The 27,020-nt window shown below is 55.6% G+C and overlaps 1 protein-coding gene across 8 annotated transcripts in view; it reads left to right on the plus strand.

The window, feature by feature from the left end:
- The window catches only part of ANKRD11 (ankyrin repeat domain 11), a 190,886-nt gene extending 164,468 nt beyond the window's left edge, over positions 1 to 26,418 (plus strand). For 4 of the 8 annotated variants that reach the window (XM_041771660.1, XM_041771662.1, XM_041771661.1 and 1 more), the window contains exons 5-13: positions 8,512 to 8,682; positions 8,834 to 9,037; positions 10,361 to 10,503; positions 12,676 to 12,823; positions 13,249 to 19,742; positions 21,383 to 21,481; positions 21,562 to 21,705; positions 23,448 to 23,540; positions 25,456 to 26,418. In XM_041771660.1, coding sequence (XP_041627594.1) covers positions 8,512 to 8,682; positions 8,834 to 9,037; positions 10,361 to 10,503; positions 12,676 to 12,823; positions 13,249 to 19,742; positions 21,383 to 21,481; positions 21,562 to 21,705; positions 23,448 to 23,540; positions 25,456 to 25,641 — 7,682 coding nt within the window. In that variant the 3' untranslated portion in view covers positions 25,642 to 26,418. Of the gene's footprint in view, positions 1 to 7,955; positions 8,053 to 8,511; positions 8,683 to 8,833; positions 9,038 to 10,360; positions 10,504 to 12,675; positions 12,824 to 13,248; positions 19,743 to 21,382; positions 21,482 to 21,561; positions 21,706 to 23,447; positions 23,541 to 23,739; positions 23,905 to 25,455 lie in introns of all 8 variants that reach the window. The other 4 variants (XM_041771667.1, XM_041771668.1, XM_041771666.1 and 1 more) reach the window with 4 other exon arrangements.
- Positions 26,419 to 27,020: the final 602 nt, after the last annotated feature.

A 27,020-nucleotide genomic window follows, 5' to 3' on the forward strand; every position in this document is an offset into this window, starting at 1 on the left:
GTGGGTGGGGCTTCCTGCATCTTTGGGTTTGTGTCAGTGGGAAAGTGCTGGGTACTAAAACAGAATAAACATGTGAGAAAATTGGGAGAAATGGCAGAGGGAGCAGCATGGAAATGTGTGTGTGCCTTGGCTGTTACTCACAGGGCCATGGGGCCCTCCCCCAATACCCTGTGCAGTGCTCCCTGAGCATACATGTGATTAGTTGAAAGCCAGAGAAGTAGGTTTTGTTTTCCCGAATAGGATATGAGGAAGGTATCATGGGCCCACAGCAATCCTTCACAGAGGTGTGGTAGAGCCCAAGGCACCTGTGTCTGGGCTGGGCTGGCACAGTGGGGACAGGACTGGGTGGGTGGGCAGGTAGAGGGTCTGATGCTACACAAAAGAGCAGAGGGGCCTGTGGATACCTCTGGACGCTGGGCTCCTGCCAGAATGCAAGGGCTCACAGAGATGCTGTTACTTAGGCTTTAGGTCTGGAGGAAATCAGACCAGACCTGGAAATCCTCCCTCCTATTGCTGGTGCCTATTCCAGTTTTGGGTGTGGGGGGCCTGATATCTCTATTTGGTCGTTAGCTCTCTTCATGGTCAGAGTTGGAGATGGATGTCTAGCCTCTGGGACATTCCTATAAATTCCCCAGCAGCCTTGCTGTGAGTTAAGGAGACAGTGTTAGAGCTTCTGCTTCCTGGGGGAGTATGTTGCCTGAGCTAAGCACGCCTGAGTAGGCTGCCCATTCTGCTCTGGTTGGTAGGATTTCTTTGCAGTGCCCATTTTATTGTGATGTTGACTTCTTGGGTTCATGTGTTTCCAGCAGGCCTTATGGATCCGTCTACTGATGGTTAGCATTTCAGCAAGAGGCTGACATGTGGGTTCACCTGAATCCACATGGTTTCTCAGGTGTCTAGGACAGTCTTGGGGCAGGCAGGAAGTGTTGACATTTATTCTCTGCAACTTGTAGGTCTGGGTGAGGGCAGGGAGGGATTCACCATGAAGTAGAAAAATAGTGAACATTTAAAAAACAGTATTTTACAGGCAAGGACTGTGTTACAAACATCTGAATACATATGAGATATAATACTTGCCCTCATTATTCTGGGAGACGATTTTATATCTTGTACATCTGCTTTGTTAACATAACAAAGCTAGATTTTCCACTAAGAAGATTCTTACATGGGTGTGCTGTGCATGACTTGTATCAGGAGCCTTCCAAATATGAATCTGTGGATCATGCGCAGCATCGGGAGGTGGGCTTCTGGGGCCCCTGGCTGGTCAAACTGTAGCTCTGATGAGCTTGGCCTGACTCTGAAAGACGTACACCTCTGGCCAGGTGCCTCCCAGCTGCTGGACTGTGCCTCCCACAGGGTCAGGAGGAAGTGTCCTCAGGAGTGGCAGACTGGGAGGGGCCAAGCAGGTCCTGAAGGTCTGATGCATCCCCACCCAGCCCAGTGCCTGCTCCTGCTGCGTCCCTCCAGCGCCCTCTGCTGGGAAGATGCAGGCCTGTGTTCACCCCGAGGGGAACTTAGTAGAAGGCTCCAGAACTCAGGGTTTTGAGAGGCAAATAGTGAGTTTGCTTAGTTGTGTCTCTCAAGTGGGAAGAGGCTAATGATCCTCTGCCCAAGGACCACCGAACTGCCAGAGAGCGCTGTCCTGCCCCCTCACCTCCCAGGAGGCGACCTCTGTCTACAGTGCTTTGTCAGGCCTGGAGGCTGCCTGCCAGGAACAGTACAGCTTGTCTGCATCCGAGCCTATTGAAGGCCAGCCACCACACGTGGTATGTCACTGTATCTATCCTTCCAGAAGCTATGGCCAGAGCATGCCCCAGAGCCATATATGTCCCAGGTGGGCACCAGAGGAGCCGGCGGCGTGTGCTCAGTGTTGTAACCCCGCCAGCCCAGACCCAAAGCAGGGCTAGGTCAAACCAGCCCAGCAACAGCTCCTCTTGTTGCTGCTGAGAGGAGGCAGCCCCTCCGCTGAAGAAGAGGCACGCCTCTTGAGGTGGCCTCTTCCAGGCAGACCACATGAGGCCCTGCTGCCTGACCCCCAGCGTGATGCTAGTCTCCATGTACAATGCTTCACCACCTACCAAACTTACAATGAAATTATATGATGTCTGCACTTAAATTATACACATCTACTTTTTGTATGTTTAAATTTCCTCTCAACTTAAAGAAAAACCTGTCAGCAAATGTTTAGATTGGCTTATATGCTTACTTACCCTTTGCAGTCTCCTTCATAAACCTCCTGCTCTGTTACGGTGTTCTGTCCCTTAGTCCGAATGTAGGCTGTGTGCCCCTGAGGTGGGCCCTGCCTGTCCCCAGAGGCCAGACCCCCCCACAGAGGGCTGCCCTGTCAGAAGCATCATGAGCTGGCAACTGCCTGTTCTACCTGAAAGTTTTTTTGGAGTAGTGAAAAATTCAGGTTTTCTTATTTTGCTTTTATCTTATGATTAAGACTTGTGTCTTGTGTTTATTCAGGAATGCTGACATGTAGACAACTTGTTCACTCCATTTTACGAGTGTGGAGGCACTCATGTATTTACTGAAATGGTGGTCATCCCTTTTCTATAAGATGGGAAGGGATGGGACCTACCCTCGGGGGACTGTCCCCGTTTGAGGAAGAACTCTGGCTCCGCCGCCACTATCTGCAGGACTCCAAGGAACTCTGAACCCCATGTGCTACTGCATGCCGCAGGTGACATGTGCGTGACAATGAAGGGCTTCTCTGCTCACTTGCTTACTCACCAGGTGATGGTAGTGAGCAGGGCAGTGCTGCTGCTGTGGGGGGCCTCTGGCTGGAGAGGGCACGTGCCACACACAGTGACACCACTTCTCCATCATTTTTCTTCCCTAAACTTTAGTAGTTTTTTCCTTTTTGTACGGAGGGAGGGTGGACTAGCCAAGGAAGGTCTTTCTGCTGAGAATCCCCAGTGTCCCCTGTTTACAGGATCATGGCCTCCCTCAGGAGCCCTGCTGTCCACACACAGTGTAGGTGAGCCAGGCCCTCACAAGCACCTTGGGTCTGTGACTCGCAGGGAGGACTTCTGGACCATGGCTGGTGACCCAACAATGTGCAGAACAAAATCTGCACAGAGAAGGGCACGTGGGGCCTCATCCAGGGCTGCAGCTTTGGGAGTCCTCTTGAGAGGAGCCTGGGTCACGACGTGGCCATTCCACCGGGTAGTGCTCCCAGGGCAAAAGTTCTCACTGTGCTTTGGTGCCATGAAAGGAGGAGGGTCAGTGGTTGGAGGTTGTATCATGTGGGCCGTTTATGACAACAGCACTTCCTAATACCCTGGCTTCCTCTTCATGGCCATGGCAGCCCTCACTGAATTCCTGAGCCCCTGTGGAAAGAGGACTATGGTTACTCTTGTCTAGAGAAGAAGAAACACAGCTGTAGAGGCCACAGCTGTGACCTGGGAGAAGAAGGCAGGTGGCAGAGAGGGACCCCAGCCCCTCCCTTCTTGGACCAGAGAAGGAGGGGGTTGCTGGAGACCCTCTCTGTCTCTGTGATCAGTGGTGGTCATTTTCAGAAAGAGGAAAGAAAGAAGTGGACACACATGAGGAAAACAAAAGGAAAAGCCAGTCACTTGTCTCTGTCTTCTCTTGGGGGCATCCTGAACATCAGAGCTGGGTTGGGTGGGCCCTCGGGTCCTGGTTTTGCCGCACTTAGAAAACCTGAGCAGGGGCCTTGTGACAGAGCCCAGCCCCGTTGCAGCTCCTGCATCACTTCCAGCTTGGGGACCATCCCACCTGGAGTGGTTCTTTCATAACTCCTACCACCGGGTGCGGGCCATGCGTCTGGTGTAGAAGGCATGTTCCTGATGATGGTGTGTCCCTGGTTCCCTAGCACCCTGCCCACCATCAGATGTCCCTGCGCTCTGCCTGGCATCTTAGTGAGTGCTGTGATTCCAGAGCAGCACCACCAGATGCTCTCCTGTGGAGTGGAATCAAAGCGGTGTTGACATCATAGGATTTTACGGTGGAACATAAAGGTTTCAGATTTCCCTTTAAGGTGACGTAGAAGACTGTGTCTCCTGACAAAGCCCTCAGCTAGAACACTCCAGAAGTCAGAGATGGTGAGTGGTGAACATAATGCCTTGTGGAGCGCTCGAAGTCCTCAGGAGCCAGGAACAGTGCAGGAGTCAGGCTGCCGGCCTCAGGGTGTCAGGGCTGCAGTGGACATGCATGTGAGAGCCACACCTGGGACACTTCGGGCAGGAAGAAGACCCCCATCTCTGTCTTCTCTTGGGGGCATCCTGACGGGGCAGAGGGCTTTGAGAGGTGGCCCCAGAGACTAACCCCGGCTTCCCTGCGACCTGGACTTGAGCCACACCCTGTGTTGCTGGGAATGCCTCTCCCTCTCTCTAGTAGTCTCAGATCAGAGGAAAAGCCAATCCTCTCTGGAGAGATGAGCTTCCATGCAACTTCTGGGCCCCAGGGTTCAGACAAATACGAGTGCCGGGTCAGAACCACAGAGCATGAGGAGGAGTGCCATCCTGAGGAGGGACCCAGCCCTGGAGACCTCATGTGGGGATGCCTGAATGCAAAGAACAAATCAGTAGATGTACTAAAGGAGCAAATGAAAGCACAGCCAAGGAACAAGATGCAGCCAGAGACTGCATCCATGTAGACTTTTTTCAAATATGAACTGGGATACATGGAAATGAAAATTAGCAATTAAAAAACTTCAGTGGACAGATTAAACAGCTCATTACATAGGACATATGAATTGGCAGGTTGGTGATTATAGCCAAGGAGATTGCCTGGACTGCGATAGAGAAAAAGGAAGAGACAGGAAGCAGCAAAGAAGTTCCAGGTGTTGAGAGAAGACGGCTGGGCGGCACCGGGAAGGCAGAGCCCTCAGCCTTTGTGCAACGGGTCCTCCAGTGTAGGGGTACAATGTGTTATGGGCAGAACACAGGTGGGTACACACAGCAGTGGAGCAGGTGCTGAGGTGGCCACCAAGGCCAGGGGGCCAGGAACACTCCCACCTGCTTCCAGGGAGGAAAACTGCCTTGCAGGCACACCTTGCTTCCTTGCTGCCAGAATCCACTGGGGTTTGGCAGCCTTTCCTGCAGTGGGACATCCAGGTTCTGCTGGATGGGGAAGTGCAGCGGCAGGACGTGGAGTCTGGAAGCCAAGGTCCCTCAGAACCACTCCAGCCCCGTACTCTCTATGCTGTGTCCCAGAAGGCCCAGGTGAGAAGGAGGGCTTTCGTGGGTTGGGCTGTGGAGGGCAGAGACCCCTGCATTCACAAGCTTGGGGAAGGGGGCTGCACTGAGAAGAGGTGACACGGTGTGGCACCAGTGTCAGAGGCCACAGTGCGCTCACGCCATAAACACATAAAGTGGTGTCCCATCAGCGTGTGTTCCTGAGAGTGATGCAGGGGGACTGTCCAGGCTCAGGGAAACCATCATCTCCCACTGGCTGGGTCCAGGAAGGAAGGAGCCAGCAGAAAGATGCAGTTCTGCACAGCCTTTGGGACTGGGGCCCTATGTTTCCCAAGTACTCTCTGGGCTGCCTTCCCTGGCCTGTGCAGAGTCCATGCGGCACACCTATGCCTGCAGCTGACCACGGGGACATTCCACAGGTGGGCCTGTTGGGGTCCTTCGACCTCTCTCCATCACCAGTGTGCCTGCCAGTTTCTGCTCTGGGAAGTTGTGTAAGTTCCACTTGGCTTCCAGTTGGCTATTAGAAACAAAAACTAGCAGATTTCAGTGGGATCCTCCCCTCCCCCCAGTTGTCTGAGAGGCCGCTCTGGGTCATGGCACCTCACCTGGCCAATGGGGGTGCAGAGGCAGGCTATGCGTCCTCCCCCTCCTGATGCGTTCACCCCATCATGGTCATGGCAGCACAGTGGTTGGCAAGAGGGGCAGGCTGGACCAACCCCACGTGGCTTGGCTCCTCTGGCCAGAAGTCAGTGCTTCTTGTGGGTGCTGCTTCCCTGGGCTCCCTCGCCCAAGGCCACATGGCCTGGCTGGACTCAGGCCCTCTGGGTACTGGTAGCTGCAGGTGCTGCTGGAGAACCACATTTCCTCATCAAGCAATGGGTGTCTTAGAAGATGTGATTACAGTTGGGTTTCTTCCTCTGCATTAAGACACGTAGGGGGAAAAAAACCAGACACGTAGGGTGTCCTGTTTAAGCCCTAGGAGACCCATCAGGAGGGAGTATCCTTATCCAGGGCTCCTGGCCTCGGGTGAGGGGGGCAGGGAAGGAGGCCTGGTGGGGCAGAGGCCTCCTTGCATACCTTGTACCCCCACAGCCTACATGTGTCTTGGTGTCGTCTGAGGCCACAGGTCTGGTGCTGTCATGTCTTCCTCTGGCGTGGGAGGCAAGCTCTGTTACTGCAGAAAACCCTTTGGGCAAAAGGCCACAGGGGTTTGGAGCTGTCACCTCCGGGAAGTGCCTCTCCTGGCTCCCCAACTTACTTAAGGAGTCTGCAGCCTGTACCATCGCTTGCACCCTGCGCAGGCCCTGCCTTGCCCCTCCCTGGGCCCACTGCAGTGGAAAGCAGGGCTGGGCCACTGGGTTCGTCCTCTGTCCCCTGACCAGGAATCCTCGGCACTGCAGGAATCCTGTTTGAGCTCTGCTGTCTCCCTCCCCTAGCTGGCTGTATGTCTCCACTACACCCGAGGGAGGCAGCAGAGGCGGCCTGAATGCCTAGTGGGGGCACCTTGGGCTCCAGTGGTCTGAGACTAAGTGGTAACTCCTGGGAGACTGCAGAGCATGGGCGTGTGCACATGCCTTCCTCCTGCTCTTCTGGCACCCAGAGCCCTGTGCTGGACGCACTGTGCTGGCAGGGCCAGCCTGTATGTGTCTGGGGATGTGGGTCTTATTCCTGTCATTGTTTATACATCAGAACGTGTATAAACATTTCTGCCAGTGGCAGAATGGTAAACAGAGAAGGCAGGTAGAGGCAGGGCGCATCCAGGGACAGATCAGTGGAGCACTCAGCTGTGGGAGCACTTGTAAACCAAATGCCCTGATTTGGGCTCTGTGGCCCCAAGTCCCTGTGGAAGTGTAGCATAACTTCTTGGGACCTGGGGGGCCACTTGGCAGGGCTGCCGTGGTATACTGTTCACCCTGCACAGAGGCTCGTCCCTGCCTCTGCCAGCATGAGTAGAACGGGATAGAGGGGATGAGCTGGGGTCTGTGGTCACTGTGAGGAGTGTTCTGGAATTTCCTTTTTTCTTGGGCCTGTGCTTGGTGGGCTGGTTAGAAACTCATTGTTGCTGATGGGGAGCTGCCACTCGCAGCACAGGGACCTACATTCCAGCAGGTCATAGCCGTAGTTTGTGACAGGCAGACCAAAATACCTTCTTGGGAAACAGCTCCAGAAAACTCTTGTTAAGAGAATGGAAGATGTTGTATCTGTGGGGCTGGGCATGTTGTCCTGGAGTCTGTCTGGTCGTCTCTCACAGACAGCACCCACCTCCCTCAGGCAGGCCCCAGCCAGCGAACCTGCCGAGGGCCTGGAGGGGTCTCCCATTGCACTGGGCGGAAAGCAGGACAATACTCCCCTCAGCCCACCTGGAGAAGTTTCAGGGACCTGAGTTTCCCATGGTGCCCCTCCTTCCCCAGCTACAGCTTGCACCCTGTGACCTAGAATACACCCTAACCACCCCGGTTCCCAAACAAGCCTCCCCCCTCCCCCCCGCACACATGGGGCAGTGTGGGGAGGGCTCCAGGCTTCCTGTGGACCCCTAATCCCCAGTTGGAGGGTGAGGGTGAAGGACGAAAGCGAGCTTTGGCTCCTGGCTCATGGAGTTTGGGGTGTATTTTCTCTCCCTTACACCTGCCTCTTCTAGAAGAAACAGCACAACGTGTTTGTGTTCAGGGTTGGCAGGGTGTTTTGTAACGGGTCAGACAAGTGGAGGATGTGCGTGTCCCGAGGAGGCTGACACGGAACGGCTGAGCTGTTCCATCGTATCTGGTTAGTGCTCTGTGTTGATGCCTTTAGATGCCTCCAGCTCAGTCCATGTCGTGGTACTGCAAGGCTGGTTCGCTCCTCGAAGGGCCATGGCATGAAATGGAGGTCCCTAGAAGCAAGAAGAAAGGTACAGTACTGACGAGTCGGCCTTGATCTATTTATGTATTTCTAAACTATGTTTGCCAATTATATCTGCACTGTTTGGAGGCGGGACGGGGAAGGAGGAATCAGAGTGTGGACACAGTATTTAATAGACGGAGACCTGTCCTGTGTGAGCCAGGACACCGGTGAGAGGCTGTCCCACCGCCTGGCGCACGGTGGTCAGTATGGGGAGGCGCCTGAGCAGAGTGAACGGTCGGTGGGGGCAGAGGCGGAGCAGGCTTCATTGGCTCATAACATGGTGTCGAAACTGTCTCTGTTACTGCTGGAGGTGATGACAGGCGGCACGGTGCTGCCACCTTTGCTCTTGCCCTTTCCCTGTGAGCTGTGAGGAGGGAGGCAGGGGCTCCATGGTGCCAGGTAAGGCTCTGCGTTCTGAGGACTGCATGGCATGAAATCTCCCCCTGTCTCCTCCACCGCCTCACAGAGAAGCAGGGTCCTGAGCGGAAGAGGATTAAGAAGGAGCCTGTCACCCGAAAGGCTGGACTGCTGTTTGGCATGGGGCTCTCTGGGATCCGAGCCGGCTACCCCCTCTCCGAGCGCCAGCAGGTGGCTCTCCTCATGCAGATGACTGCTGAGGAGTCTGCCAACAGCCCAGGTGAGCCCCTGGGTTTGGGGTCATCCTAGATGGGCGCCCATGTGAAGGCGTCCCCTTTCCCATGTGGAAATGACCAAGATCCTAGAAGCTTCTATGACCAGGGACACCACCCCTCACTGACGTCCCTGCTTGTCCTCTCTTTGGCCTGCAGTAGACACAACACCAAAGCACCCCTCCCAGTCGACAGTGTGTCAGAAGGGGACGCCTAACTCTGCCTCAAAAACCAAAGACAAAGTGAACAAGCGAAACGAGCGTGGAGAGACCCGCCTGCACCGCGCAGCCATCCGCGGGGATGCCCGGCGCATCAAGGAACTCATTGGAGAGGGCGCGGACGTCAACGTCAAGGATTTTGCAGGTGAGCACTCATGAAAGGACGGGAGGCTTTGCTCTGGCCCCTGTGTGCTGGAGCCCTTTGACCGAGTGAGCACCAGGTCTCAGAAGGCACAATTCCAACCTGGGAGTCAGCATGATGGGAATCAGAGCATGTGCACAGGACTGGGGGAGCAGACCTCGCTCTTACACCAGCATAATTTGCTGCTTCTAAGAAGGAGGCATCAGTGTTTGGGGAAATATTTCAAAGTAAGATTGTTTTCTTATTTTTCATTATTTTTAAGAGAATTGGGGTATTTTTAGATACCACCCTGCAGTGTTATGGAAACCCCAGTTCTGTGGCAGAGGAATCTTCCTCCCTGGCTACTGGAGGAGGTCTGCCTCTGGCGTATTTGGGGAGAAGCTGCCTGGCCGAGACGGCGGAGCCGAACTGACCTGAGGGAGTCTGTGCAGCAGCTGGGCACTACCTTGTGTGCACAGGATATTTGGCGCGAGGCTCTGCTGTGGATTCCAGCCCTGTGTTCTGAGTGTGGGGAGAACAGAAAACGAGCAAAGCAGTCTTCATGACAGACCCATCTAGATTTTTCCCACTGCCCTAGTTGGTGGTTGTCTGACCCAAAACTAATATAGCACCCTTTTTTTAAAAAAAAAAAAAAAAAGATTTTATTTATTTACTCATTAGAGACACAGAGAGGCAGAAACATAAGCAGAGGGAGAAGCAGGCTCCCTGTGGGGAGCCTGCTGTGGGACTCGATCTCTGGACCCCAGGATCACACCCTGAGCCCGCCATCCAGGGAGCCCAGCACCTTTTCTTAAAAAGCCATTTTCCTAAGTCAGGATTTTCCGAAGTCCTGGAATTTGTGTCTATGGGGGTGGGCCTCTTTGCACACTGACATTTGAGGCCATGCTTCCTGGTGGCCTGTTGAGGCTCTGGCAGAAGCAGCCACCAGGGGAGGCCTCTGTGTGTGGCCTCAGCTTCATGCTCACAGAGGGTGCACTCCCAGGCCTGCAGCCATGGTGACAGACTGTCATCCTCCCCAAGTCCCTCCTCAGCCTCCCCAGTATTCTCCTCATGTTTCTGGCTCCTTTGGGCCAAGGCTGCTGCCTGTTACCCTATGTTTGCCGGTCCTCCATCCCAGGTGATCCCTGCAAGTTGTTAATGTTCAGAGTTAACTAGCTACACATCTTGGAGCAAATGAGGTACTGCAGTAAAGGACACACAGGGCCTCCCAGGGCTTGCGGCCCTCCCTTGCAGGCACCACCACCAGTACACTGGAGGGTGTGGCCTCAGGACAGGAGTGGTGTTCTCGAGGATTAAATAACATAGGTCCTAAGTGTCTGTTTCCAGGCTGGACAGCGCTGCACGAGGCGTGTAACCGGGGCTACTACGATGTCGCCAAGCAGCTGCTGGCCGCAGGTGCGGAGGTGAACACCAAGGGTCTGGATGATGACACGCCCCTGCACGACGCTGCCAACAATGGGCACTATAAGGTGAGCACCGCCCCACATGTTCCCTGGCTTGGGCCTCCTCCCATCATCCCTGTTGGCTTGCATGTTACCTGCCCACCCCTCCCCCAGCAGAGCGATCCTCTGCATGGCCCACTCTGCTCATCCTGGTTCAGCACCTGGTGGCCTCTTAACCACCCATGGCCTGTGGGACAGGGCCCTGCTCTGGCCGTGCAGGTGTGGTTGTGTTTGAGCAGGTGAATGATTGTACCCATAGGGAGGGGGTTCAGGGGCTGCTGCCTGCCCATCCTCATCCCTGTCCTACTCACTGTTAGCGTAGCCAGTACATGAGAGGACTGTTGTAACCAGTCTGGGAGCAGCAAGCACCCAAGTGTGCCGTCTCCCCGAGAGGACTCAGCCCCCCTGGGGGACACAGCTATCTCCAGATCTGAAGCAGCAGATGCACAGAGAGGGCAAGGCTCTCACTGCAGTCACTACCAGACCATCGTGATGAGTCCCTGACCAGAGATGGACATTGGGGCATGGTGAGGACAGCACCTATAGAACAGAATGCACTTCTAACACTCCTTTGTAGCTGCCCTGCCTGGCCACTGTTGGCTGATGCCAGGGAACTAGAAACACTGAGCGTGTGGTGAGAGGTTGGAAGGTGACAGGTCACCACGGTGGGAGGAGGGATTCTGAATGAAAAGATGCCCACAGTGACTGGAGAAATCTGCACGTGGGTTCTGTGCTTGATGTTAGGGATTATAGATGACTTTTTAGGTAAGATAAAGGCATCATAGTTTTTTTTTTTTTTTAAGGGTCTTTTTAGAGAAATGTACTGATAAAGCTTATGAAATGCTTGAGATCTGCTAAAAATAGCCAGGGCAGGGGGACCATATGGGTGACAATGAGGCTGCTGTGAGCTGGTAGCTGATAGAGTGGAGAGGAAGGGGATTTCCCTTTGAATCTCTATTCTTTCATAATTATTGTGAAACCATCTCATGAGATAGACTGTGGAAGTGTTGTGAGGGATGGGGTAATGGCCCTCAGAGAAACCCCTGCCCAGGTCCTGGGACCTGTGACCTCATGTGGGTAAGGGGACTCCACAGATGGGAGGAAGCAAAGGATCAGGAAGTGGTGGCCTTGGATTATCACATGGGCCTGTAGCCTTAGGGTCTGTATGACAGACATCCTTTCCTGGCCAGGTCACGGTTTCCAGCAGTGGCAGGAGGGAGGAGAGCATGAGGGTGGCTTGCCCCACGTTGCTGGCCTTAGTGGAAGGAGCCAAGGGACATGGTGGCCTCCAGCGGTTGGGATAGCCCTTGGCGGGCAGACAACAGGGACAGAGCACCAGGATCCCAGCACCACCAGGGCCCCATGCGCAGGGAAAGGAAGGAGCAAACACCACCCACACTGTAGGGTCAACAAGATCAGTTTCAGTCTTGGTGAGTTGGAGGACATGCTGAATCGCTAGAGTAGGTGTCTGGCCCGGTCAGGGAGGCCACGGCATCCTAAGTGAGAAACGGGTGTGTGAGCGACCTCCTGCCCTTGTTATGGGTTCTTTTCATGCTACATTCTCTGGAACAAAGCTGTGATTAGATTTGGGATTTGCACTTGAGTCCAGGGAGTGGCCATCCCCCACGTGTAAAGCACAGGTGTAGACAGTTGGACAGAGCTGCTGAAATATCACCCTGCATGTTTGTCATTCACAGGACCATCCTTACCCAATGTAACACAAAGCATGGAAGAGACGATCTTTTCTAAAATAAATGAAAACACAAAATAAACCTGCTTACGGAAGCTTGGTCTTTGTTTCCTCTATTCTGTCAGACCTTTCCCTCCCCCAAAACTTCCAAAACGTGCCCACACCCCCTCAACCCTGCCGGATGGCAGCTCATCATTGGCGGGAAGGGAGTGCACATGTGAGGAGATTCTGGGGGTGTGGGGACCCCATGGAGAGCGGGGAGGACTTCTGCAGTGGAGAGCTTGAAATGGGGTGGGACACCGCTAGGGTCTTTCCTGTAGGAGAGGCTCCGGCTCAGAGACCCCGTCGGATTGTGTAGTGTACACGGCTTCTGGTCTTCAGCCATGGGGACGGAATGCTGCTCTCTGGTTCAGCACAAGGCTCTCTGAATGGGCTGCAGTTTCACCCAGATGGTGGTGTGCTTTGTGTCTGTCAGAAAGCTCCCTGATATGCCTGTTGCTGTTTTGTAGGTGGTGAAGCTGTTGTTACGCTATGGAGGAAACCCTCAGCAGAGCAACAGAAAAGGCGAGACGCCACTAAAGGTGGCCAACTCCCCAACCATGGTGAATCTCCTGCTGGGCAAGGGAACCTACACGTCCAGCGAGGAGAGCTCAACCGGTCAGTGACTTGGGTGCCATGCTGTGTGTGTCAGCTGGGGTGGGGGCGCAGGGCATGGGCCTCCCAGTGCCACGGGGCGCCAGAAACCACATGGGCACAGTGGGCCTCCCTGCCTCTGTAGACACCTGTGCTTATAAAGGAGCTTCTGGACTGCCCAGACCCTGTCTCTGGGGTTTCCTTGCCAACAGTACTATGGGCTGGCTCTGTATATGCCGGCCTTGCCTTCACACAAGCCTCTCTCTGACTTCCTCCTGCCTGGGGTCAGTCTTCCACATCACTAAATCCACTAAATCTGGTGAAGAGCTCTCTTCCACCCACCCCCCTGGCCAAGGGCAGCCCAGGCCTCACACACAAAGCACTCTCCCTGCGCATGTCCTGCGCAGTTGCTGTGAATCTGCTTCTGACCCTTCCCTCCCTGTTCCCAGCAGAGAGCTCAGAGGAGGAGGACGCCCCATCATTTGCACCTTCTAGCTCAGTTGATGGCAATAACACAGACTCTGAATTTGAGAAAGGCCTGAAGCACAAGGCTAAGAACCCAGAGCCCCAGAAAACTGTGACACCTGTCAAGGACGAGTACGAGTTTGATGAGGATGATGAGCAAGACAGAGTCCCTCCAGTAGATGACAAACACTTACTGAAAAAGGATTACAGAAAAGAAACTAAATCAAATAGTTTTATTTCTATACCCAAAATGGAAGTGAAAAGTTATACTAAAAATAACACAATCGCACCAAAGAAAGCGGCTCATCGCATCTTGTCGGACACGTCGGATGAGGAGGACGTTGGTGTCACTGTGGGGACAGGAGAGAAGCTGAGGCTTTCGGCACACACGATCCTGCCCGGTAACAAAACACGGGAACCTTCCAACTCCAAGCAGCAGAAGGAAAAAAATAAAGTGAAAAAGAAGCGAAAGAAAGAAACAAAAGGCAAAGAAGTGCGATTTGGGAAGAGGAACGACAAGTTCTGTTCATCAGAGTCAGAGAGCGAGTCCTCAGAGAGCGGCGAGGACGACGGGGACTCGGTGGGGAGCTCCAGCTGCCTCAAGGAGTCCCCGCTGGTGCTGAAGGACCCCTCCCTGTTCAGCTCCCTGTCTGCCTCCTCCACCTCGTCTCACGGGAGCTCTGCTGCCCAGAAGCATAACCCCAGCCATGCAGACCCACACGCCAAGCACTGGCGGACAGACAATTGGAAAACCATTTCCTCTCCTGCCTGGTCGGAGGTCAGCTCTTTATCAGACTCCACAAGGACGAGACTGACGAGCGAGTCTGATTGCTCCTCTGACGGCTCCAGTGTGGAGTCGCTGAAGCCCGTGAGGAAGAAGCAGGAGCATAGGAAGAGGGGTGGCCTGCAGAGCACGCTGTCAGAGAAGAAGAACTCTTTTCACACCAGCGTGGATGGTGCCATTCCCAAGCTGGACAAGGAGGGCAAAGTTGTCAAGAAACACAAAACGAAACACAAACACAAAAACAAGGAGAAGGGGCTGTGTTCGGCTGGTCAGGAGCTTAAGCTGAAGAGCTTCACGTATGAGTATGAGGACTCAAAGCAGAGGTCAGATAAGGCCATCCTTCTGGACAACGACGTTTCCAACGACAACAAGCTGAAAGCCCTGAAGCACGACCGGGAGCATCTCAAGAAGGAGGAGAGACTTGGCAAAGTAAAGGCAGAGGAGAAGGAGTGGCTCTTCAAAGACGAGATGCTCAAGGTTTCCAAGGATGAAAAATCCCTGAGAAGAATCAAAGATATGAGCAGGTCTTTCCGAGAAGAGAAGGAGCGCTTGAATAAAGCAGAAAAGGAGAAATTAGTGAAGGAAAAGTCTCCAAAAGAGGAAAAACTGCGCCTGTACAAAGAGGAAAGGAAGAAAAAGTCCAAAGACAGGCCCTCAAAGCTAGAGAAAAAGAATGACTTTAAGGAGGACAGACTTTCAAAGGAGAAGGAGAAGACTTTCAAAGAAGAGAAAGAAAAACTCAAAAAAGAAAAGGTTTATAAGGAAGACTCGTCTGCCTTTGATGAATACTGTAACAAAAGTCAGTTTCTGGAGAACGAAGACACCAAGTTCAGCCTCTCTGATGACCAACAGGACAGGTGGTTTTCTGACTTGTCCGACTCCTCCTTCGACTTCAAAGGGGATGACAGCTGGGACTCTCCAGTGACGGACTACAGGGATGTGAAGAGTGACCCTGTGGCCAGGCTAATCCTGGAGACAGTCAAAGAGGACAGCAAGGATAAGAAGCGAGAGAACAGGGGCCGCGAGAAGCGAGACTATGGGGACAAGCGGAATGACAGGGATGCCTTCTTCAGGAAGAAGGACAGGGAATGTCTGGACAAGAGCTGCGAGAGGAGGAAGGAGTCAATGGAGAAGCACAAAGGCGTCACCAGCTGCCTCCCCGAGAAGGACAAGAAGAGGAGGGAGTCTGCCGAGGGTGGACGGGACAGGAAGGACCCCCTTGAGAGTATCAAGGAGCGGAGGGATGGCCGGGCTAAGCCCGATGAGGCATACCGCGAGGAGCTCAAGGAGCTGGCAGGTGAGGCTGGCTTCAAGGACAGGCCCGACTGCGACTTTGGAAAGGGCCTAGAGCCCTGGGAGAGGCTCCATCCAGCCCGAGAGAAGGAGAAGAAGGACAGAGGGAAGGGGGATAAATACAGAGACAAGTCCGGCGACAAAGATAAAAGTGAAAAGTCTATCCTTGAGAAATGTCCAAAGGACAAGGAATTTGATAAATGTTTCAAAGAGAAAAAAGATGCCAAGGAGAAGCATAAAGATACACATGGCAAAGACAAGGAGAGGAAAGCGTCTCTCGACCAAGTTAAGGAGAAAAGGGAGAAGACTTTCCCTGGGCTGCTCTCCGAGGACTTCCCTGAGAAGAAAGACGAGAAGAAGGGTAAGGAGAAGAGCTGGTATATCGCAGACATCTTCACTGATGAGAGTGAGGACGAGAAAGATGAGTACGCAGCCAGCGCGCTCAGGCTCGGAGAGGCTGGGGATGTGGCGCGGGCAGATGGCCCCGCAGACACTGAGCGGCCTCGGAAGCACTCTGCTGAGCGGCAGCACACAGACAAGAAGGACCGGGAACTCCGAGAGAAGAAGAAGGAGAAGGGAGCTCCAGATGGGGCCAGGGACAAGAGAGAGAAAGTTCCCGAGAAGCACAAGGACAAAAAGGAGAAAGAGCCTGCAGAGAAGTACAAGGACAGGAAGGACCGCACATCGGTGGACTCCACACAGGAGAAGAAGAACAAACAGAAGCCCCCGGAGAAGGTGGAGAGGAGGCCTGTTGCCGAGGACAAGACCAAGGGCCGGCACCGGGAGAGGCCAGACAAGGAGCACTGCCGTGACAGGAAGGCATCACGGAGTGCCGAGGCTGAGAAAAGCCTGCTGGAGAAGCTGGAAGAGGAGGCCCTGCACGCCTACAGGGAGGACTCCAATGATAAGGCCAGTGAGGTGTCCTCGGACAGCTTCACTGACCGTGGGCAGGAGCCTGGCCTCAGCGCCCTCCTAGAGGTGTCTTTCACGGAGCCCACCGAGGACAAGGTCAAGGACAAGGAGAGGCACAGACACTCTTCATCTTCGTCCAAGAAAAGCCACGATCGAGAAAGAGTCAAGAAAGACAAATCTGAGAAGAGAGAAAAGAGCGATGACTACAAGGACTCCGGTGGCAGGAAGGACCCCATCCAGTATGATAAGGACTTCTCTGATGCTGATGCTTACGGGCTCCCTTATGGCGCAAAAGCTGACACAGAGGACGGGTTAGAGAAAGCCCTTGAGCTCTTCTCCACAGAGAAGAAGGAGAAAAATGATTCTGAAAGAGAGCCGTCCAAGAAAATAGAGAAGGAGCTGAAGCCCTATGGATCGAGTGCTGCCAGTGCCCTCAAGGAGAAGAGGAGGAGAGAGAAGCACCGGGAGAAGTGGAGGGACGAGCGGGAGAAGCACAGGGACAGGCACGGGGATGGGCTCCTGCGGCATCACAAGGACGAGCAGAGGCCTGCGGCGAGAGACAAGGATGCACCCCCAAACCCGCTCCGAGACAGGTCCAGGGAGGACAGCCTGAAACTCAGCGAGGCCAGACTGAAGGAGAAGTTCAAGGACAATCCAGAGAAAGAGAAGGGTGACCCGGCAAAAGTCAGCAACGGCGAGAAATTGCCGGTGTCCAGAGACCCGGGCAAGAGAGACGCCCGGCCCAGAGAAAAGCTGCTGGGTGATGGCGACCTGATGATGACCAGCTTCGAGCGCATGCTTTCCCAGAAGGACCTGGAGGTCGAGGAGCGCCACAAGCGGCATAAGGAGAGGATGAAGCAGATGGAGAAGATGAGGCACAGGTCTGGAGACCCAAAGCTCAAGGAGAGGATGAAGCCAGCTGAGGACGCACGGAAAAAGAGCCTGGATGTCCCTCCAAAGAAGCCGCTGGCGCTGGACCCCGCCCTGAAGGACAAGAAGCTCAGGGAGTCTGCTCCCGCTCCAGCAGCTCCTGAGAACAAGCCCCACCCAGGGCCAGCTGTGGACACCAGGGACTGGTTGGCAGGGCCACACATGAAAGAGGTCCTGCCTGCATCTCCCAGGCCTGACCAAGGCCGGCCCACTGGGGTCCCCACGCCTGCCTCCGTGGTGTCATGCCCCAGCTATGAGGAGGCCATGCACACGCCCAGGACGCCGTCCTGCAGTGCTGATGACTATTCTGACCTCATGTTCGACTGCACAGACCCTCAGCCTGTGTCCAGCACATCCACCAGCGCCTGCTCCCCATCCTTCTTTGACAGGTTCTCAGTGGCAGCAAGCGGGATCTCAGAGACCGCGAGCCAGACGCCCACAAGGCCGTTGTGCACGAGCCTTTATCGTTCGGTCTCTGTCGATATCAGGAGGACCCCTGAGGAAGAGTTCAGCACTGGGGACAAGCTGTTCAGACAGCAGAGCGTGCCCACGGCATCCAGTTATGACTCACCAGGCCAACACCTGGAGGACAAGGCCCCTGGGCCCCCGGGTCCTGCCGAGAAGTTCGCCTGCTTGTCTCCGGGGTATTACTCCCCAGACTATGGCATCCCCTCCCCCAAAGCAGATGCTCTGCACTGCCCACCCGCAGCTGTGGTCAACGTCACCCCCTCCCCAGAGGGTGCCTTCTCTGGTTTACAAGCAAAGTCCCCCCCTCCGCACAGAGATGAACTGTTGGCCCCATCCATGGAGGGAGCCCTTCCCCCTGATTTGGGCATTCCCCTGGATGCCACAGAGGACCAGCAGGCCACTGCCGCCATCATCCCCCCAGAGCCCAGCTACCTGGAGCCACTGGATGAGGGCCCCTTCAGCACGGTCATCACGGAGGAACCCGTCGAGTGGGCACACCCGGCGGCCTCAGAGCAGGGCCTCTCCTGCAGTCTGATCGGGGGCGCCCCTGAGAACCCTGTCAGCTGGCCTGTTGGGCCAGACCTCCTGCTCAAGTCCCCACAGCGGCTCCCAGAGTCCCCGCAGCATTTCTGCCCCACTGAGGCCCTCCACCCTGCTGCCCCAGGGCCCTTTGGCACCACAGAGCCCCCTTACCCAGGCTCCCCTGACGCATACCCTCTGTCAGCCACTGAGCCTGGACTTGAGGGCACCAAGAGTGATGAGGTAGAGGCTGTCCCAGCCTCCGTCTCCACCCCAGAGGAGCCAGCCCCCTTTGCCGCTGCTTCCAGGCTGGAACCTTTCTTTACCAATTGCAAACCGCTTCCAGAAGCACCTGCCGATGTGGCCGCGGAGCCTTCGTGTTTGACCACGGTGACTCAGGTGGAGGCTCTGGGGCCCATAGAAAGTAACTTCCTGGAAAATGGGCATGACCTGTCGGCACTCAGCCAGGTGGAGCCAGTGCCCTGGCCTGATGGATTCCCCAACTCTGAAGACGACTTAGATCTCGGGCCTTTTTCGTTGCCAGAGCTCCCCCCTCTTCAAGCTAAAGATGTTTCTGATGTTGAAACAGAACCTGTAGAAGAGACTGCCCTGGCTCCTCCTGAAGATGCCCCTGCAGGGCCCCCTGTAGTCCCCAGTGGTGGAGACATCCCTGCATCAGCTGCCGAGGAACAGCCTGTGCTGCCTCCTGACCCGGTGGCCCCCCGGCTCCCCACCGAGCCCGAGCCCCCCGAGGAGCCCCAGCCAGATGCAATGTTGGAAGCCACGGTAGAAGCAAGCACCGTGTCAGAGGGTAGGGTCCCCGAAGACTCAGACTCCAGCCTGGGGCCCGTGGCAGCACCATCAGAGCAGCCTCCACCAGGGAGTGGAGAGGAGGAGGCCGAGGGCCAGGATCTCACAGCTGCATCGCACAGTGTGCCTGACACCCCTGTGGATGGTGTGGCCCAGGCACATGCAGTGGACGGGGCAGGCCCCCTGGATGGTGCCAGTCTTGAGGGACCTCTGGGCAGCATCCAGCCTGAAGTGACAGAACCAGAACCCAAACCTGCGGCTGAAGCCCCAAAGGCGCCCAAAGTGGAGGAGATCCCCCAGCGCATGACCAGGAACCGGGCTCAGATGCTAGCCAATCAGAACAAGCAGAGCTCACCTCCCTCGGAGAAGGAGCCCGCCCCTGCCCCTGCCCCCAGAGCAAAGGGCCGCTGCTGTGAGGAGGACGACCCCCAGGCCCAGCACCCACGCAAGCGCCGCTTCCAGCGCTCCAGTCAGCAGCTGCAGCAGCAGATGAATACGTCCACGCAGCAGACACGGGAGGTGATTCAGCAGACCCTGGCTGCCATTGTGGACGCCATCAAGCTGGACGACATCGAGCCCTACCACAGCGACAGGTCCAACCCGTACTTTGAATACCTGCAGATCAGAAAGAAGATCGAGGAAAAGCGCAAGATCCTCTGCTACATCACCCCTCAGGCACCCCAGTGCTACGCCGAGTACGTCACCTACACGGGCTCCTACCTCCTGGACGGCAAGCCACTCAGCAAGCTGCACATCCCCGTGGTGAGTAGCAGGGCTAGGGCGCCTGGGCTGCTGCCTCCTGGGACCAGCCTCCCGCTCAGTGGTCCTTGCTGGCAGAGCCCCTCTGGCTCAGGAGACCTGCTCGCTCGGCTCTGTCACTCATCATTTGTCCTGCGTCTGCTCCGCGGGGTCCTCGGTTGATGCCTGTGTGCTGTCCACCTCCACCCAGCTCTCTGCCTGCTGTGACTGCTCCCTGTGCACTGCACCCCCCTCCCACCCCCCAGTATCCTCTCTCCTCACCCGGGACGGCCCACCTCCTTCGTCAGGCACACCTATGCAGCAGTACTGCTTCTTGACCCTCGAGGGTCTGTCTCGCCCCTTTACCACCCCAGGGATGTAAGGGCCTGGCCCCTCTGAGCCCTGCCACACTTCTGTGCTGGTTCCCAGTAGCCCCACATTGCTGCCTCGAAGCCACGACCTCTCCTTCCACAAGGGCCCTTCCCACCTCCCCCAGGTGTACCCTCCGCGGGGCTCCCAGGCTTCTCTATGCAGAGGGCTATCCTCAGGCCTCCCAAGCCCACCTGTAGGCACTGCGCCCATAGCCCTCTTCTCCCTCTCTGCATTCCCCTGGCGTCTGATTGTTCTCCACTGGTACCTGGTGACCCCGTGTCTGTGCAGACGTGACCCATCCACGCCCTACCATGCACACCACCTCCTGACCCCTTCGAGTCCACATCTGAGCCATTAATCACACATCTTGCCCCTCACGGCTTCCCCTGCGTGGGCTCCTGCCTCCTCTTTGCACAACATAGCCAGACTTCAGCCTTCTTCTGCTCTGCTTTCCAGGATCTCAGCCCAGGGTGGCTGTTCTCACCCTGCACCCATGACCTGCTGCTTTTTTCGGGGGGAGAGGGGCGCCAGCACACTTTGAAGAAAGGCTGAAACTTCTTTATGCCATGAGGCCCTCCTAAAGAAGCCCCAGGCACACAGCCCACAGGGCTAGTCTCAGTGGGAACACCCCAGAGGGGGTCACGTTGGACGAGGGTGCTTTCAAAGCTGCTGAGCTGGCTCCCCTCTAAGCACAAAGCACAGCTGACCAGGACTGACATCCAGGGCCTTCTGATCCAAGACAAGTGGCTCTGAGTGTCAGGTTCACAGGGTGAGGCAGTGGTAGGTGTGGCACCTGGGCCACCCCTCTCCCTGCACAGCTCAGGCCAGCTCTTGGGGTAGCTGGGGGTGGGTAGTGGGAACGGCTAGATTTGACCCCAGTAGGACGTCCCAGCACGGCTCTCCCCCATTCCAGGATACCCTAGGCAAGAGACCGAGGCTGTTTGTCCTGAGGGGCTGCTTGATCCCCTGGGTTACTAGATTTGGAAAAATCTGGCCTGAGATTTCTGTTCAGTGAGATATTTGGTTGTTTTTTGTTTAAACTTTAGTTTTCAAAACAGTACCATGATCATCATGGGAAGTTTGGGAAACGGAGAACAGGAGGGGTCCCTGTAGTTTGTGTAATCTCTGCTTATTTTCCACTGGGATTCACATCTTTCTTCCTAGAAGAAAGCTAAGTTTCCCCTGTCTGTCACCACGGTGCATGGCACCCAGGCTGTGCAGAGAGGGCGGCAGAGCATGGGTGGGTGTTCCTGGTTCACAGCCCCACCAACCCCCTGCCCCCATGATTGCAGATTGCGCCCCCTCCCTCCCTGGCGGAGCCCCTGAAGGAGTTGTTCAAGCAGCAGGAGGCTGTGCGGGGGAAGCTGCGTCTGCAGCACAGCATCGAGCGGGTAAGAGGTGGGCATGGGGCCTGGGGTTGGGTCGCATCTGGCCCACATGAGTCCTAGCTCATCCAGCTCCTCTCCTATAGGAGAAGCTCATTGTCTCCTGCGAGCAGGAGATCCTGCGGGTTCACTGCCGGGCGGCGAGGACCATCGCGAACCAGGCAGTGCCATTCAGCGCCTGCACCATGCTGCTCGACTCTGAGGTCTATAACATGCCTCTGGAAAGTCAGGTTGGTGGCCACCTGGGCTGGGCACTCCTCTCCTGTTTCCCACCTGGTCTCATTCAGTCTCGGCCCTAGGGCCACCAGACAGCAGTACGCATGACTGCATTCCACAGTCCTCGTGAGCCTCAGTGAGTACAGTCTGTCACTTAAAGTCACTAATACTTTCCTCTCGAACGAACAATTAGGGTGAGTCATACCTAGAGCTGCTGCTTCAGGGGCCTGCCCCAGGGAAGGCCTGTCCTGCGTGGCCAGGGGCACAGCACAATCCTGCAGCTGAGGGCCAAGGGGCATCGGAGCCCATGGTTGTGCTTCTGCCTTGGTGACACCCAGGCCCCAGTGCAGTCCTGCTCTGTCCACTCCAGGTGGCCAGCCTTCCTCCCACTGCCCCTGCCATGGTTGTAGGACTGCACCTGCACCAGCATGCCTATGCCATCAGGAGCCTGGCGAGCTCACTCCCAGTGCTGAGCTGTCCACGGTTTTGATCTCACAAACCGCAAGGAGCAGACTCTGGTGTCCCTCCCCCTCCTCCATCCCAAGCCCACTGCTTCTCCACATCCTGCTGCAACCCGCACTCACACCAGAGGTCAGACTGTTTCTTTTCCCCAGCAACCATCGTGACTTCTTATAATCCACCCAGCGTGTGTCACTTAGGGCCGAGTCCACATGAATATGGTGTGGGGGCAGACCCAAACACTGCTGTGCCCCTTCATAACCCCCAGTGCCCCATGAGCCAGCATGAGCTCCCGCTGCACCCCAGGCTTGTGAGCAGCATTCTCAGGTTGGCTGTGTGTGGACATTGGTGGTTTTGTTTTTTGTTTTTTTAATTAGAGATTAGGATTTTCCATTTACTTATGTACAGTCTTTAAGGATAGATCTTAAAAATTTCTGCCCCCCAGGGAAGCCTGGCTGGCTCAGTAGGTAGAACGTGCCACCCTTCCTGTCAGGATCGTGAGTTCAAGCCCCGCATTGGCCATGGAACCTACTTTAAATAAAGTTTCCTCATTTAACATACTGTGTAATAGGACAAGTTTTGCCTGGAGCAAAGCAGTAGTCCATCAACCATAAAATCATGAGGTCAGGAGCTGAAGGATACTTTAGGGATTAGCAAGGATCCTGGTGACCCTGGGAGCTGCTTCTGAGCGTAAGGGAGGAGTCCAGCCACAGCAGGCCTGCCCACACATCTGGTACAGGGCCTGCGCTCAGCTCCCAGGGACTGCATGGGGCCACAGGGAGAGACTCTGACGAGTGCTGGTCACACAGAAGGCCCCGACTGCGGGGGCCGGTGAAACCACCAAGCTGGCTGCTCCTCTGGCCTAAGGCTTACCTGCTTGTAGACTCTTCCCAGGGCACAGGTGCCACTGTACATGAGGACTGTGACATCAAGTTGGCACTGTATGCTGTGTGGAGCCAACTCGGGCCTTTCACAGTCCTTTTCAAAGACAATTACAAAGAAGTGAAAATATGTGCTCCTTGAGGCCTTATGGTGTGCCTCCGGATGGCCCCCAAGGGAGATGGTGCCCATGTCTGTGCCAAGCCTGTACTCCCAACCGCCCATGTAGCAGCCTCCTGCGGGGAGCACAGGGAGGGTCATGCTGGTCAGTCCTGAACAGGATTGCCCATGGGGACCCTGGAAGACCCAGTGAAAGCTGCGGCTTTCACTCTTCACCTGAGAGAGGGTTTGAGGTGCCAGCATGGGTGCCCTCTCCTGGCTCTTCCCAACCCAGTGTCCACATTTCTCTCTCCTGTAGGGGGACGAGAACAAGTCTGTGCGTGACCGGTTCAATGCCCGCCAGTTCATCTCCTGGCTGCAGGACGTGGACGACAAGTATGACCGCATGAAGGTGAGGGCCTCTGGCCCCTGAGCTGCGCCTGGGCTGGGGGTCCCAGCAGGTGTCGGGGGCGGGGGGTGGGTGGGCTACTGCTGGGTTCCCTGTTTGGAAGTGACAGTGTCGGACCCTCTGAGCCCAGCTGATACTTTCAGGGAGCTGAGGTCTCCCCGCCCCCATGTTGCTTCCTTAGAGTGTCTTCCCTCCTGTCCAGGTGTGCGGGGAGCAGCTCCTGTCACCAGCTGGCGGTCAGACCTCTGTGGGACCCCACCTTGAGCCCTCCTCAAAGGTCACAGCATGCACCCAGCACCACTGCTCTGGATGTGCTGACCAGTGCAGCAGGCCAGAGGATGGGTGGGAGATAGAGAAAGATTAGCAAGTAAGAAGCCCGTCCTCACCTGCAGGTGCTAGGGTCACCAGCCAAGGAACTGAACTGCCACTTCCAGAACTAATACTAGGGTCAGCGCCACCCCCAGAAAGCTCCAGGAGGCAGGGCCTGGAGGGCCGCACTTGCTCTTCTCATTAAAGCTCTGGGGCTCTATCCCCACCCCCTGGGGGTACCTGTTCTCGGAGAGGAAGAGTGTTTCCAGGATGCCAGCCTTAACCTGTGTCCCTTCCCTCCTGGACCTGTGACCACGGCAGCGCCACAGCAGTGCACACGGGGAGGTGCTTGTGCGGAGTAGACAGAGCCCAGAGCAGAGAGAAAGGAGCCCTTGTGGCGTCCATGGCCCTGGGCTGGTCCCTGGGAAGCTCCAGGGTGATGGTGCACAGTTGGGCTGGCCTGGGCTGCAGGGCTGCGCAGGGAAGGTTTTCCTGTAGCCGGAGACGGTCATCTTGACCACGTTTGAGTTAGACGTTGTACATTAAGAGCCCAGGAGTCCAGTGCCCTTAACATGAGGCACTTACAAAACCGTAAGAAAAGAGTGAAGAGAAGAAATGGAGGAGCGCCGTGGGGGGAGGGGCGGCGCAGTCAGTTGAGCATCCAATTCTTGGTTTCGGCTAAGGTCCTGATCTCAGGGTCGCGGGATCGAGCCCTGCCTCCATCGGGCTCCACACTCAGCACAGAGTCTGCGTGGGAGTCTGTCTCCCTCTGCCCCTCCTCCCGCTGGTGCATGCACTCTCAACAAACACCTTTTAAAAAAAGAAAAAGAAACGGATGAAATACACTGAGTCTGCACAGATTTGGAGAGTTGGCCACCACGCTGCGCGCACAGTGATTTGTTTCCAGAAGGCTACAGATGGAGGAGGGCTTATGTCTTGATCCCCTCAACACACTTTAACTGAATTATTTTAAGGGAAACTAGACATTGTGATACTCCACCACCCTCAGTGCTTTTGCGCACATCTGAGAAACAAGACGAGCCACACGGTGACGTCAGACTGCTCACAGCCACCCTCTGCTCAAACCGCGTCCGACCCAGGTCCATTTGTGCCGCATCCCGTCCTGTCCCTGCTCAGTGAATCCCGTCAGAGACATTATTTCAGGTTTCAGTTTTCTTCCTACTTGACACGGGATACTTATTATCACACCCTGATGGTACCACCACCATTACTTAGGACCTGAGAGGATACCCCCAAATACTAAATGCTTGAAACCCTTTTTTTTTTAATGTTCACTTTTAAAAGACGTGATTTCAGGGCATCTGGCTGGCTCGGCGGGTGGAGCACACAACTCGATCTTGGGGTCATGAGTTCAAGCCCCACGATGGGTGTGGAGCCTTCTTAAAAATACATTTTTAAAATGGCATAATTTCTACTGCAAGTGAAACAGAAATCACCAGCCCTAAGTAATTGTAAAATGAAATGGAAAAGAACAGCAGCTAGAATTCATAGTCAGATGCTGCTGTGAAGCTGGGGTGGGGCATGGGAGCCGCGGGGGGTGGCCGGGGTCTGGCCTCAGCTCCCCTCACCTGCTGTGTTTCCCGCGCAGACGTGTCTCCTGATGCGGCAACAGCACGAGGCCGCAGCCCTCAACGCTGTGCAGAGGATGGAGTGGCAGCTGAAGGTCCAGGAGCTGGACCCTGCAGGGCACAAATCCCTGTGCGTAAACGAGGTGCCCTCCTTCTACGTGCCCATGGTCGATGTCAATGACGACTTCGTGCTTCTGCCAGCCTGACGCACCGCAGGACGGCCGCACAGGACACAGGCGAGGGCCACACACGTCTGCCCGGCGCTGCTGCCACATCCGGGGCTGGGGAAGGAGACCTCGTCCCTCAGGTGGGGACACCCAGGGAGAGACCCCGCACTTTGCTCTCTGGAGCAAGTCTCTTTTCTACCAGCTGCCGCGGGAGGCCAAGAAGACCGCGGGGACGCACAGGCGGACACAGCGGCCCGGGGGTCTGCTCTCCAGCCGTCTGCACAGGCATTTCAGGAGCTGCAGAACCGAGTGTTTTTAAAATTTCTTGTTCCATTCTGATCAACTAAAAAATAAAATTAAGGCGTCCACCCCTCATAAACAGTGCCCTCCAGGTCGGAGGGCAGGGAGAGCGCCGCCTCAGCGGCCCTCCTGCTGCCATGGGCGCCAGTCCCGCTGGGACACTGTGCTGGGGACAGGGCCCGGCCGCGCCGCCCTCCCGCCACAGATGGACACAGAGCCAGGACAGGACTTGGGTTGTGTTTTTAATGGAGTCAAATCCACGTGGTTTGTATATTTTTTCCTTTAATCTTGGGCATTTTGTTTCTCTTTCTGAGAACATAACTTGAAACACTACAGAGCCAATAATCATATAAAAAGTGTACCCGTAAACGCTGTACAGTTTTATACACATTCACAATGTACTTTTGCTGCCTTCTAGATAATTTATTTTGCAACACATTACTGCACAGTTGTAAATAACTTATGTACTGTAACATCACTTCAGTTATGTGTAAAGAAATAAATAAATTAATTAAATGCTCTTTGTACACGACCGGCCCTCTCCAGGAGGGGCCGCACACAGGACTGAGCTGAGGGGTCGCTCTGCGTCTTCAACTTTTTCCTCGCCAATCAAGACCTTTTAATTTGGAAACTAATTGTCTCCTCCTTTCCCCAGACTGACCCACCCCCAGCCATCTGCTCCCAGGGCCCGGGCAGGAGTGGGAGGGAAAGCAGAATGACTCACAACTGGGACAGGAGGTCCTGTGCTGCGTGGCCTCAGGGAGACCACTGTCTGGCTCTATGTCCAGAACGGGAGCCACTTCCCTGAGCTTCCACTTGGGACCAGCAGAGTCCCTTCGAGGCTGCTGATGTTGGGGGGGGTGGGGAGAGCCCGTGTGAGCCAGCGCAAAGCTGGGGTATGTGCCCACAGCACAGACCCTGTGCTCCTCAGAGACGCTGCAGGGATGGGACACAGCTGGCCTGGGGCCACCTTCTCAACAAGAACCTCACCCCATCCAATGCCTGATTCATGCTGTCAGCCCCCCCCTCCCCCAAGCAGGGCACTGGGGACACGTGGGGGTGGAGGGGCTGAGGTCCAGGCAGCAGGGTCAGAGGTGGGCCTTTCCCTCCTGTCCTGG

This window comes from Vulpes lagopus, chromosome 10 (genome assembly GCF_018345385.1).
Source record: "Vulpes lagopus strain Blue_001 chromosome 10, ASM1834538v1, whole genome shotgun sequence".
Lineage (NCBI taxonomy): Eukaryota > Metazoa > Chordata > Mammalia > Carnivora > Canidae > Vulpes > Vulpes lagopus.